General features: G+C 43.3%; 1 protein-coding gene across 1 annotated transcript in view; it reads left to right on the top strand.

Moving 5' to 3' along the window:
- tusc3 (tumor suppressor candidate 3) overlaps positions 1 to 3,155 on the top strand; it is a 390,927-nt gene extending 387,772 nt beyond the window's left edge. The window contains exon 10 of the mRNA XM_055635574.1: positions 2,872 to 3,155. Within this exon, the coding sequence (XP_055491549.1) occupies positions 2,872 to 2,887 (16 nt within the window). The 3' untranslated portion in view covers positions 2,888 to 3,155. The remainder of the gene's footprint in view (positions 1 to 2,871) is intronic.
- Positions 3,156 to 13,798: the final 10,643 nt, after the last annotated feature.

The raw sequence follows: 13,798 nt of genomic DNA, 5'->3' as shown, positions 1-13,798 counted from the left end.
AGATAAAGACTGGGTAATTGATAATCTTATTTTAGTGATGCCAGCAAAGAAATAATGGCCTGCACAAAGAACTTGGCACACTTCACTTCATCATTAAAGTGGCATGCAATTGCTTATGCAATCTGCATGAGTCGGGCCAGTGGGACCTCAATTTAAAGTCTGAATTAAAGAAGAAACAGCAGGTAATGCAGTATTCCCTTAATAATGCACTAGAGTTCCAGCTTACGATTTTGGACTGAAGCCTCTGGGGAATATAATTATACTGTCTAAAATCCTATAATTTCTACCATTGCCTATTTAAGTAATGGATTCTTGAGTAAACTAGTAGCTTAAGATAATAAACACATAGGTCTTTTCACTTTCAGAGTACAGGTAGTTTTGCAATAACATGTGCTTCAATTACACTAACAGGTTATAATGAGATTGATGAATTAGGGAACACTGTTTTTATTACATGGGCTGAATTGTTTATAATATGACGACCACCAGGAACTTGAAAACCACTTAAAAGTTACTTTAAAAATTCACGTTGCAAAATGGCTATCTTTGGGGAAAGAACAGTCCAAGGAAGATACAACTTGTTTTGACGTAACTGCCCTTAGGTAATCGGTCTCCTAAGAACCTAATCTGTCTGTTTCACCATGAATGGTGACGGAAATTGACAAGCAATTGCTCCCACAGGCACGTGCAATGACTTTCTATTAAACAGCCTTTACTACTTTTAGCTTGCAGTAAAATAAATAAACTTATAGCTATTAAAAGTACCTTTGTTTTTGAAAATTCTGCAGGAAAAATAACTATTTTTACAAATGAGGTTCTCTCTGGCCAGAGAGATGCAGATTTGCATTAACAAGTTATTTTATCCTATTGACACAAAGAATCACATGATTCTTCATAACGTGGGACATCTTAGGAATACAACTATTATGGTATATCAAAAAGCCTTGAGTAGGATTGACTTTGGAGTTTTTTTAAGCCATAGGGTAGATTTTAGATTAGAACATAGAAACATATAAAATAGATGCAAGAGTAGGCCATGGCAGATCATCCAAAATCAGTACACCGCTCCGGCTTTTTCCCATATTCCCTGATTCCCCTAGCTCTAAGAGCTAAATCTAACTCTTTTGATACCACACCTGGAGTGTTGTGTGTAATTTTGGTCTCCCAATTTGAGGAAGGACATTCTTGCTATTGAGGGAGTGCAGCATAGGTTCGTCAGGTTAATTTTCAGGATGGCTAACTCTCTCTGGAAAACATCCAGTGAATTGGCCTCCACTGGCAGAGAATTCCACAGATTCACAACTCTCTGGGTGAAAAAGTTTTCCTCACCTCAGTCCTAAATGGCCCACCCCTTGCGCTTAATCTGTGACCCCTGGTTCTGGACTCCCCCAACATCAGGAACATTTTTCCTGCATCTAGCCTGTCTAATCCCTTAAGAATTTTATATGTTTCTATGATGCCCTCTCATCCTTCTAACTTCCAGTGAGTACAAGCCCAGTCGACCCATTCTTTTATCGTATGTCAGTCCCGCCATCCTGAAAATTAATGTGGTGACCTACACTGCACTCCCTCAATAGCAAGAATGTCCTTCCTCAAATTAGAGACCAAAACTATACACAATACTCCAGGTGTGATCTCAAGAGAGAGTTAGATTTAGCTCTTAGGGCTAAGGGAATCAAGGAATATGGGGAAAAAGCTAGAAAGGGGTACTGATTTTGGATGATCAGCCATGCTCCTATTGAATGGTGGTGCTGGCTCGAAGAACTGAATGGCTTACTCCTGCACCTATTTTCTATATTTCCATGTTTCACCAGGGCCCTGTACAACTGCAGTAGTACCTCCTTGCTCCTATACTCAATTCCTCCCTTTATGAAGATCGACATGCCATTTGCTTTCTTCACTGCCTGCTGTACCTGCTTACTTTCAGTGACTCCCCTTTTCCTAATCTGACACCATTCAGATAATAATCTGCCTTCTTGTTCTTGCCACTAAAGTGGATAACCTCACATTTATCCACATTATTCTACATCTGCCATGTATCTTCCCACTCACCCAACCTATCCAAGTCACCCTGCAGCCTCATAGTATCCTCATTGCAGTTCACACTGCCACCCATCTTTGTGTTATCCACAAACTTGGAGATGTTACATTTAATTCCCTCGTCTAAATCGTTAATATATATTATAAATTACTGGGTCCCAGCACTGAGCTTGCGGCACCCCACTAGTCACTGCCTGACATTCTGAAAAGGTCCCATTAATTCCTACTCTTTGATTCCTGTCTGCCAACCAGTTCTTTATCCATGTCAACACCCTACCCCCAATACCATGTGCTCTAATTTTGTGCACTAATAATTGTGTGGGGCGTTTTCAAAGGCTTTTTGAAAATCCAGAAACACCCTGGCTCTCCCTTATCCATTCTACATGTTACATCCTCAAAATATTCCAGAAGATTAGTCAAGCACGATTTCCCCTTCATAAATCATGCTGACTTTGACCGATTCTGTTACTGCTTTCCAAATGCGCTGCTATTACATCTTTAATAATTGACTCAAGCATCTTCACCACTTCTGATGTAAGGCTAACTGGTCTATAATTCCCTGTTTTCTCTCTCCCTCCTTTCTTAAAAAGTGGCATTATATTAGCTACTCTCCAATCCACAGGAACTGATCCAGAGTCTATAGAACATTGAAAAATGATTACCAATGCATCCACAATTTCCAGGGCCGCCTCCTTGAGAATGATTATTTGGATAGATTTTAGATTGATAATTTAATCTATTTAAAATTTTAAACACTCTTAATGTTTATATTTTGTTGCTGAACAGATGGGCCAGGATCCTTTAAAATATAAGAACTTTCTTCTTTTTCAGCTTTTTAATAAAGTAACAAATGGAGCCGCACAACAAAATCCCGGAGTGGACATGGCAATAAATGCCATGTGAAAAGGAAGTATTTCGCAATTGGTTCTGCAAACCAATCTTACAAAAAGAAATGTTAATCATTAATTCTTACACTTGTTATTGTGGAAACGTAAAAGTGCTGTTTAGAAGAAAATGTGTGTGCTTTTTTTCTGTCTTATGAAATTATTAGCTTAAATTACTGTCGAGGATTGTGTGTAAATTGATGAGAAATATAATAAAAGTGCAAGAATCTCCACATGACTTTTTGTCCAATTCCTCTGCACCATACAGTATCATAAAACACTTAATAAAAAATGTTTAATGTTCTGGTCAGGATCCTAAAGAAGTATGGGAAGAAACATGTTTCTCAAAATGAGCCTGGGGACAAAGGTTTGTGCTTGACACAGGAAATTGATTGAAACCAAAGCTTCATTCGCCCACTATATTCTAAAGTCTGTAAATAGGGGTGTGGGGGGAGGGGGTGGGGGGAGGGGTGTGGGGGGAGGTGTGGGGAGGAGGGGGGTGGGTGGGGGAGGGAGGTGTGTGTGAAAGAGGGGGGGGGTTGGGAGGAGGGTGTGTGGGCTCAGCGGCTCCAGCTCCGACCGCATTCACAGGCTGCAGGACCCGGCACCGGACTAACTCACTGGCTCCAGAACCCGGCGCCTGTCGCACTCAGTGGCTCCCAGCCCCGGCTGCACTCATCAGCAGCCGGCTCGTCGTGGTGGTCGCTACCCCAGCCCAAGAACACAGCAGCCCTTGCCCGCACGCCGCTCCTTCAGCTTTATTCTCCCTGCCGGTGATTGACAGCGGGTGCCGGAAGGGGTGTCGCGATCCCGGCGAATAACAGACCAATAACCTTATAAAATATTTCACCGATCTTAATAAAACTGGCTGCACTTGGCCGCACGCCCCAAGATGGCGAAATATCGTAGCTCTATGAAGGATCGTTTTTGCGCAAATTTAAAAACAATGCAAACCGGAAGAGGACAAGATGAGAGTTTTAGTAATAGTATAGATATCATGCACTTATTTTAATTTTATGAAACAATTAAGATGGTACAGTGGTGCAGCTGGTAGAGTGCCACACAGCACTATAGACTCAGTTTTGATCCTGATCTCGGGTGCTGTCAGCCTGGAGTTTGCACATTCTCCATGTGGGGTTCCTCTGGATGCTTTGGTTTCTTCTCACGTCCCAAAGATGAGCATATTTGTAGGTTAATTGATCTCTAGTGTTAAAGGAATGGATGCAGTGGAATAACATAGTACTAGTGTGAACGGTGATTGATGGTCAGCAGGGCTCGCTGGGCTGAAGAGCCTGCTTCCATGCTGTATGTTTCAGTCAATTGATTTTTACTACATAACTTGATACATTTTTACAATTAAAAAAAAACTTATCAAAGCTGTTTGTATCCTCACATACATTGTGGAATATATTTTTGTGCAGATACTTATAGTAAATAACAGAACATCTAACAAACTATATCAGATGGTATCTATTGTATTCCAGAAATGTGGTTCTTTAAAAAACAATGGAATTTCTATTCAATTGCACCTTACCAACCCATTTTCTTCTGAAATTTCACAAGTGTTTGAAGCAAACAACTGGAGGTGGAGAGAGCCAGGATGAACAAGAGTTCTCAAGTGCATGAATGAGCTGATTATTAAAAAAAGTTTGGAAAAAATGTTGTGACTATTGGAAAACATAAACATAAATAACATAAAAAGGAGAGAAATCAAAGTGAAAAACTTGTGATCCCTTGATAAAGAACCATGCTACAATAGCAGGTATGTGAAGCTATGACTTATTTGACACTTTGTGTGTCCCGGAGAGACACAAGCGTGGCGAGAGTGTCCCGGGGTGTCATCCGCCAAACAACTGCCCCGGTAACCCCGACTTGCCCCACAGGTTTCCTAGGGGACTGCGGAGAAGCCAGGCGGTGAAGCCTGCCTGGGCCGAAGGAGCCTCAGTGGAGGTGACGTGTTTTAATTTTTTTTTAAATTATAATACTTTCATTCAAAAATTAATAATAAACATACATGGTATTAACACAATCAAAGACTGCCTATGTTGACAGTTTACAAACAAACAATCATCAAATTAATATAACGCCAACTTTATCAACAAAACACTCAACCTCCTGCGGCGACCAGCGTTCAGGGAAGGCCTCCAAATTCCCCGTGGACATCGCGTGTTCTCTCTTTGGGGACACGCGGGCACGGACGTAAGCCCCGAAAAGGGGCAGGCAGTCAAACCCGGTACGGCCGCTGCCTCGACCCGCGAATGGGCATCTTGGCCAGGCCCAGGAGCAGACGGACAGGGAGATCCCTTCCGACCTAACTAATAAGTTAAACTAATTTCTTTTGTTTGTCCAATTCAAGAAAACTTGATTCAAACCATTGCTGCTAAAAATCAATTCTTTATTCTGACAGCGCTGGATAATTCTTTAAACCTCCCAACACAGAGCTACAAAATCTGGAGCAGGTCGAAAGAACTACTACTTTGACACATACGTAACACATTATATAGTTATTGAACAAAAATGGTACAAAAGGAGTGGCAAACTATTAACCGATCATTTTGGTTTATCATGCATTTAGCTTATTTGCATTAACCAATCAACCAAATCCTTTCCAGTGATTGACAACACATATAGTACATAATTTTTTTCCTTTTCTGGCCCCTTTACAACCCTTTTCCCCTCTGTGGTTGTCTTTAACCTCTTTGCTCAAAATCATTTTATTTCAATGAAGTAAAACCACAGAAATATTAAACTAATTTTCAGAGAACACCTCTCAGAATATAAATAAAACATCATACAGCAATCACACAAAACATACAGTTTGCATGTCAGGCCAATAAGTCTGTGGATGATGCAGTCAACTTGGGCCTGCACTTCATCCTACAGCACCAGGGGACCTATGCAAGGATCCTGTTTGTTGATTTTAGCTCTGCATTCAACACCATTGTGCCAGAATTGGCTGTGCCTGAAGCCCTCTGTTGGTGGATCACCAGCTTCCTGACAGACAGAAAGCAGTATGAGAGGCTGGGAAAGCACATCTCGGACCCACAAACGCTCAGCATAGGAGCACCGCAAGGCTGCATACTCTCTCCTCTCCTTAACTCTCTCTACACCAATGACTGCACCTCCACTGGCTCCTCTGTCAAGCTTCTCAAGTTTGCGAATGACACAACCCTGATTGGACTGATCCAGGATGGGGCGGAATCTGCCCACAGACAGGAAGTGTCAACCAGCAGCTGAATGCTCTTAAGACAGTGGAATTGATTGTAGACTTTAGTAGAGCTCCACTTCCCCTCACCCCACTCACCATCAACAACACCACAGTCACATCTGTGGAGTCTTCTAAGTTCCTGGGAACCATCATCTCCAAGGACTTTAAGTGTGGAGCAGTCAAAAAGGCACAACAGAGGATGTACTTCCTACGGCAGCTGAGGAAGCACAATCTGCCACAGGCAATGATGATCCAATTCTACGCAGCCATCGTTGAGTCTGTTCTCACCTTCTCCATCATGGTCTGGTTTGGCTCAGCCACCAAGCACGACACCTGGAGGCTGCAGCGATCGTCCGATCAGCAGAGAAGATTATTGGCTGCAACCTTCCCTCCATTGATGAACTGTACACTGCAAGGGCCAGGAAGTGAGCGGGTAAGATCATCTGTGACCCCTCTCACCCTGGCCACAAACTCTTTGAATCACTCCCCTCTGGAAGGTGAATCCGGACTGTCAAAGCTGCCACAGCCAGACATAAAAACAGTTTTTATCTACGAGTAGTTGCTCTACTCAACAGCCAAATATCTGTAGCCTCCCTTTGAACTGGTATTTTGTTGGTTCACATGCTTGATCAATGCTGTTTTATGATTAATGTTTTATTATTATTAATGTTTAGTGTTTTCTGAGTCATTCGTAACTGTCACTGTATGTCATGTTGTTACTTGTGGGCGCAGCACCAAGGCAAATTCCTTGTATGTGAATACTTGGCCAATAAACGTACTTATTTACTTACTTTACATCAACATCCCCATGTTATAGCAAGCCATCTCCTATGTGTGTGTGTGTGTTCTTTATTCCTTTGTGGGCTAGGTATTTTTGAAAACCTCAGCTCCTTCTCTTGCAACTTACCATAAGTTCCTCACACAGAAGTTATCATTTAAGCAATTTTATTGTATAATATTTCCTCACCGGGTGCCCAAATATCAGGGGTGTGAGGCTAAAATGTAGCCAAAACTTGAGGAACAGCCCCTTCAGATAGTCGAGCAGGGGATGCAACCTTTCATACTGCATGTACAAATGAAACACGGTCTCCTCCTTGCCGCAGAAGTGACAGGCGGCTGGCGAGTCCATGAACCGGCTCAAGTATCTGTCACATGCTACAGCCATGTGCAGCACTCTCCACCTCAGGTCCCCGATGTAAAGGTGACGTTGGGAGCCTCTGTGGCGGCAGCAAGTGCATTGACGTCAGTGTGAGACTTCCAGCAGTGGTGGGCCTCGACAGCAACGGGAGCCTCGGCGGTGGCGGTAGGGCCTCGGGGTTGACTCGAGATCAACGGTCGAAGAGCATAAGGGGGAAGGGGAAGACTTCAAGTGTGCAGGTACATTTGTGGGTGAATCACGTACCTGACAGTAAGAGCATCAATAAGAACAATTAAGACCAACAATTTGGAGCTCACATTTAAACTCAGGATCTTAAATAAGCAATAATTCATGCCCAAGCGATAGAAGATTTTGGATCATGGATCCTAGCAGTCATGGAGTCAAAGATCACAGGAGTTAGCAATCCCAGTTAGCAATCCGGACTGAAAAAAATATTCTCATTCATTGCATGAAGAACCATACAATCCCAAAGAATTATGAAGTAAATGGATGGATTATATGGCTGCACCAAGCAGCCCCATTGTTTTACATCTGAGCTGTACATGGACATTACTGTGAAGCAGAAAAGTGCTGCAAATATTCAACACATCAGCATCAATGGAGAGAATGCAGGTAGCATCAATGTAGAGAAATAAAAGAGTAAAGCCCCTGTCCCACACGTGTCCTTGGCACGCTAATTATGCGACCTCGTGGTCGCGTTGAGGCGTGACGGTCCCACGAAGTTCGCGCGCGATTTCATGCGCTCGCACAGACGTCTGGAGCCTGTGACATCATTTGAAGATGGACGCAAAATGCTGGAGTTAATCAGCGGGACCGGCAGCATCTCTGGAGAAAAGGAATGGGTGATGTTTCGGGTCGAGGTTCTTCTTCAGTTTGAAAGAAGTGTCTTGACCTGAAACGTCATCCATTGCTTCTCTCCTACTAACGAGTACTCCAGCATTTTGTGTCTATCTTCAATTTTCCTGGCCCCGCTCTGGGAGTAGTAGTGGGGGTGGATCCAGACTGCAACTGCCGTGAGCCCCAGGCCGAGTTTGGCGATCGTTTGCCTGCTTCTACTGCTGTTGGAGGTGAGGCATTGCATTGCGCCAGGGTCTTGGGCCTGTCCCACTTTGGCCGTCAGTTACGCGACCAGCCGTTGGCGCGCGAAGATTTTGTTCGCTACAAAAATTTCGGAGCCCCGCGCGATGCCACACATAACTCCATACCCCTCCGCGCTTCTCAGAGGGACCGGCCGCGCGACCATACGATGTCCGTGCGCCTCAACGCGATGACGAGGTCGTGTAATTTGCATGCCAAGGACACAAGGAGACTGTTTCTTGAGCTGAAAATTGTTGTGTTTAGATCTATCCATATCCACGAGATAAATCAAATAATCAATTTCCCTAGAGCTATCTGAGCAATCACTCTTCCTTCTGCAACTTCCCTCCCCAGCCACTGAGCCTTCTGCACAACCTTTCCATTGTGATATTCTACCCCAGTTATCACGTTAATCCCCCTATGGTGATATGGTTCACATCTATTTATCAGTTCAGGACACAGGCCTTTTATGACAAAGTCATTCAGATCCTCTTATATCCCCTAATCTCCCTTCTCCCTCACCAACAACCTGGTCCAATGCTGATATTTATGGGGAGATAGGACGAATGAAACCTTGCAACAAGAAGGTGGCTTTGATAGAATTACATGTTTTTTTAATATAGATTTATCCAGCCAGAATCACTGTAAGAGTGATTACAAATATCATGTAAGAATATTCATCCTTCCACAACTTCAATGATCTGGCTACAGGCTTCAGCATTGTTGAGCACACTATTTTCTATTCCGTTTTCTCTCCTCTCGTTGAGGACAAATGCCCTCCAGTGATGCTCCTCGCCTGTGTTCACCTCCTACCTGCCATGCTGTGTCCTGCTTCTCCCAGCTTTCCCAGGGGTCACTGGCTGAAGAAACTGGGAGTAAGCTTGAGGTACATGATCAGGAAGAGCTGCTGGGAGTGGTGAACCGCTACGTGGCAACACCGCGAGCGGGACGGCCGTTACAGCCTAAACTGGCAGCCAGCTTTTACTACCTGTCCTTTAAACCTCTCCAAGACAGGTAGTCAATGAGGCGTTGGACCTTATCACGCCTCCTCAAAATTGCAATTTGCTCAATGTGCCTGCTGTTACTGCGGGTACATTGAGCAGGGTATCAAAACCCAAGAACTTAAATTGCAAAAAATGTTGATACCGCTGACGTCGGCTATCACTTCATATGCTCATTCCATGGACAGGGTTGACATGACAAAACACCCTGGCTCTACTGTGCAACACAGTGTGTGATTAACAGCCTCCGGAAGGAGGTCATAAGACCTGCCCTCAACCCCCAAACATTTGCAGGACTATGTAGAACGCCGGCCTCAGAACCACTGATCCTGCTATTTGGCAAAGAATTACCAAAACAAGCCAAAAAATCTGGACGAAGAATCCAAGGCATTTGGCCTCAAGAGGGCAGGACCTGGAACGAGCTAAACCACGCAAACCCAGACGGCAGTACCTCTATGCATCCACCAGTAGGCGTCTACTTCATGGTACTGGTGAAAGCTCGGGGCCCGCATACCATCCCTGGAAGTCTTTCGGGACAGGGCCCAGAGCGGGCCCCATGGAAAATGCGCCACCTCCCAACAACACCTCCCCGACAGACAAGGAACCATAAACCGTAGAAATAACACACCACCAAAAACAACAGTAGAGGTACGTGCGTCTGGTTCCTACCATCACATAAAAGGTGGGGGGGGGGGGGGGGGGGGGGGGTTCTGCTAACAGGGGGGGGAGACTACACCTGTTTTTGGAAGCATGAAGGACTATCACACTTGGTAGTTATATACCAAAAGGTATTCAAGGATAAAAATTGAATTCATTCAAATAAACTTACCACCAGTTCAGCATGCACCCCAAAGGGGTTTTACCCTCTCACTAAAAAGAAAACACGAGGGACAAGCTGAACTGGAGAAGTTACATACAAAGGAAATCATAGAGAAATCTAAACATGAACCTTTAGAATTAGTATTAAATTTACTAAAACCAAAAAAGATGGTGAATGTTGCATCATCATTGACTTGACCACAATGAATACTTTCGTCAGGTATACACACTTTAAAATGGAAAACATTTGTAACTGCCTAACAATGGATTACCTAAGGATACTTTATGGCAGGCATCGACAGAAAAGATGCATACTATTCAGTACCCATTCATAAAGATCATCGTAGATAACTAAAATGTACCTGGATGGGGCAACTATGGCAGTACAAATTATTGACTAATGGTCTAATATGAGCCAAAACTGTTTACCAAGATATTAAAACCAGCCCTGACACTATTAAGGAAACTTATTGTCATGGCATATCTTGATGATATTTTAATAATAGACAAAACCATGGAATTAACTAATTTAGCAGCATTAGCTACTAAAAACGTATGGGCTTTGTCATACATCCAGATAAATCTACGTTGACACCATCCACAACTATGGACTGTCTGGTATTCACAATTAACTCAGTCCACATGTCTATAACGTTGCCAAAAGAAAAGTCAGCAGAATTGGCACAAACCTGTAACAAATGAATAGTTAACAATTGACCAACCATTCGACAAGTGGCAAGAGTAATTGGGAAATTAGTAGCAGCATTACCAGCTACCTAACTTGGACCTTTGCAAAGGTGCTAGCATTTTAAACAACATGCAGGTCACTTTGACTGAACCATGAAATGGCCTATTTTCAGTTACAATGATGGAAATAGAACAGTTGGCATAATTCCAGTCCCATCATTTATCAATAACCCATATCCAGAACACGTGATAGATGGACTAATCTAGAATCATCACTACTACAGACACTGGACATAAAAACTATTTGGAAATGTTGGGTGCGTTCTATGGGTTAAAAGCATATTGTTCAAAAGTGCACCATTTGCATGTTCGTTTACAAATTGACAATATCACAGGGGTGGCCTATACTAACCACATGGGCGGGATAAAATCGATATCATGTGTTAATTCGATCAACACAATCTAGTAATGGTATGTCGACAAACATATTTGGCTATCAGCAACTTACCTACCAGGTGAGCTAAATACTGTGGCAGACATGTTAAACCCCAAAGTATTTGCTGAAATTACAAAGCAATATGGAACACCAGATATCAATCTCTACGTCCCGACTGAATCACCACGCACCGATGTATGCCGCTTGGGAACCAGACCTTGAGGCAGCGGCGATGGGTACATTCTCGCTGAACTGGGGGAACTAATCTCTCTATGTTTTTTCCCCCCTTCTGCCTCATGAGTCAGGTACTATGCAAAATACAGATGAATTTTGCTTCGGGCTTTTTGGTAGTACTCGACTGGCCTACACAGCCATGGTTCCCAGTGGTCCTTGACAGGGTCATTGAAACACCGATGACCATTCCCAGCGTACCAGATCTACTGATCCACCCTATATCAGGCGAAAGTCACCCATGCCATAACAGAATAAGCCTACTGGGTTGCAGATTCCAAAAAGACCTTTTGCTGGACCTAGGATTGTCAAATAGGACCATGGACACGATGACAGCATCTCACCGACTTTCCACCAAGAAACAATATCTCTCCAGTATAAGAAAGAGTTCCTGGCCAGCCTTCACCACAATGAAGGTATGATCTATAGCACTATCAAATGTGCTAGAAGTGCACTGTCAGCCTATCTAAGACAGGCACCAGGGAAACAGGCCATAGGGTCTCATCCACTGGTGGCCAAATTAATGAGAGGTACCTTCAATTCAAACCCCCTAGACCTAGATATACCAAGATCTGGGATGTCAGCGTTGTCCTGACATACCTAAAAGATGGCCACCAGCCAGATCCCTCACTTTGGAAAAAGGTACCCTGTATACGGCCATGCTGATGGCTTAGTCTCAGCATAAGGGTCCAGTCCATTTACCTACTCAGACTGGACAATATGGTCGTAACATCAGACCAAATAACATTCACCATTCAGGAGCTGGTAAAACAGAGTAGACCAGGAACTTCAGGACTCATTATGGAATTCCGGGCGTACCCATCTGACCCCCATTATGTGTCATCTCACCTTCTATATATCAACACAACCTAAAGTTCCCGAGGGAGACAAGAAGCGATGGGTCAGCCACAAAAAGCCACTGGATCAGGGTACCGAGTCAAACCATCTCTAGATGACTCAAACAGGTATTGGGAGCTGCTGGAGTGGATACCGATATTTACACATCTCACTCCACCAGGGCAGCATCCACGTCGGCAGCTAACAGAATGGACGTGCCATTGGACCATACCCTGGTAACAGCGGGGTAGTCCATGGAAAGAACTTTTCAAACATTCTACAACAAGCCATTAATAAAACCTGTTTCACTTGTAGAGAGAATTTTAGACGCTACAAAAAATATATAATTTAAGCCCGGGGAGCATTAATTTCTTTGTTATTATTTTCAAATAATACCATTATTGTTTTACAAACAGATTCATGTTTGATTACGATAACATACTTCCTCCCTTGGATGACATCGGCAGCGAGTTAAGTATGGACTGTTACACGGTTTGAAATCACAGAGCTTTAAAATCTTCAAGTAGTCACTCACGTGACTCCGAAGTAAAATAGTAAGATTAAACGAGAACTTACTAGTTTGAAGTTTGATCTTTATTTTATGAGGAGTTACGATGAGGGATTACGTGCCCTCCACTCCCACCCTCAATTATAGAGATCAACTGGTATCTTAGTTCTCCTTATCTTTACTATGTTTATTTCAATTATTGTGTTGTTTCTGTGATTCCACACCGCTGCTTTGAAGTATGTCGCTCATGCGTGCTGGATGGGGTCTTCACGTAATCCCTCATCGTAACTCCTCATAAAATAAAGATCAAAGCTCAAACTGGTAAGTTCTCGTTTAATCTTACTATTTTGGTGACAACTCCAAAGAAACTCCCCTTGGCCCTTCCCTCTTTTCATGTAAATGCTGTCCGTCAGCAAAATCTAAATAAAAACAAGGCAATGATTTCCACAGGAACACTGATGCCAGCCACCTCTATCTCACCAACATCTATGTGCACCTGCCCACTCGCTTTAATTCTTTGATTCCTCATCTTATATCCTGTAGAATATTTTCCAACTAATTATTGGAGAGATTGAGCCCCTAATGTGGGTCCCTACCATAAAGCCTATTCCATACTCTTTGCATTTCCCTGACATTTGTCTTAGGTTGCACAAGTTTGCAACCTTGGTGTTGATATTTATGTTCCTCCAATATTGGCCTCTTGCTCAGATCCACGGTTTATTCCTTCACATCTGTTGCCGGGAATTTTGAGAATTACAAGGAAGATGAGTAGGTTATAGTTTGGTTAGCCCTGGAGCTCACATACTGCAGAGCATGATGGGAAAATGGCCAAGATAATTCCATCACATCAGAGGCAATGCCTTCAGCTGAAGAGGCCAGAAGCTCTGAAATTCTTTTGCTAAACCTCTCAG

This window comes from Leucoraja erinacea, chromosome 1 (genome assembly GCF_028641065.1).
Source record: "Leucoraja erinacea ecotype New England chromosome 1, Leri_hhj_1, whole genome shotgun sequence".
Classification (NCBI taxonomy): Eukaryota; Metazoa; Chordata; class Chondrichthyes; order Rajiformes; family Rajidae; genus Leucoraja; species Leucoraja erinaceus.
Note: the sequence above shows the minus strand (reverse complement) of the source record. Positions and strands in the feature narration are given on the sequence as shown.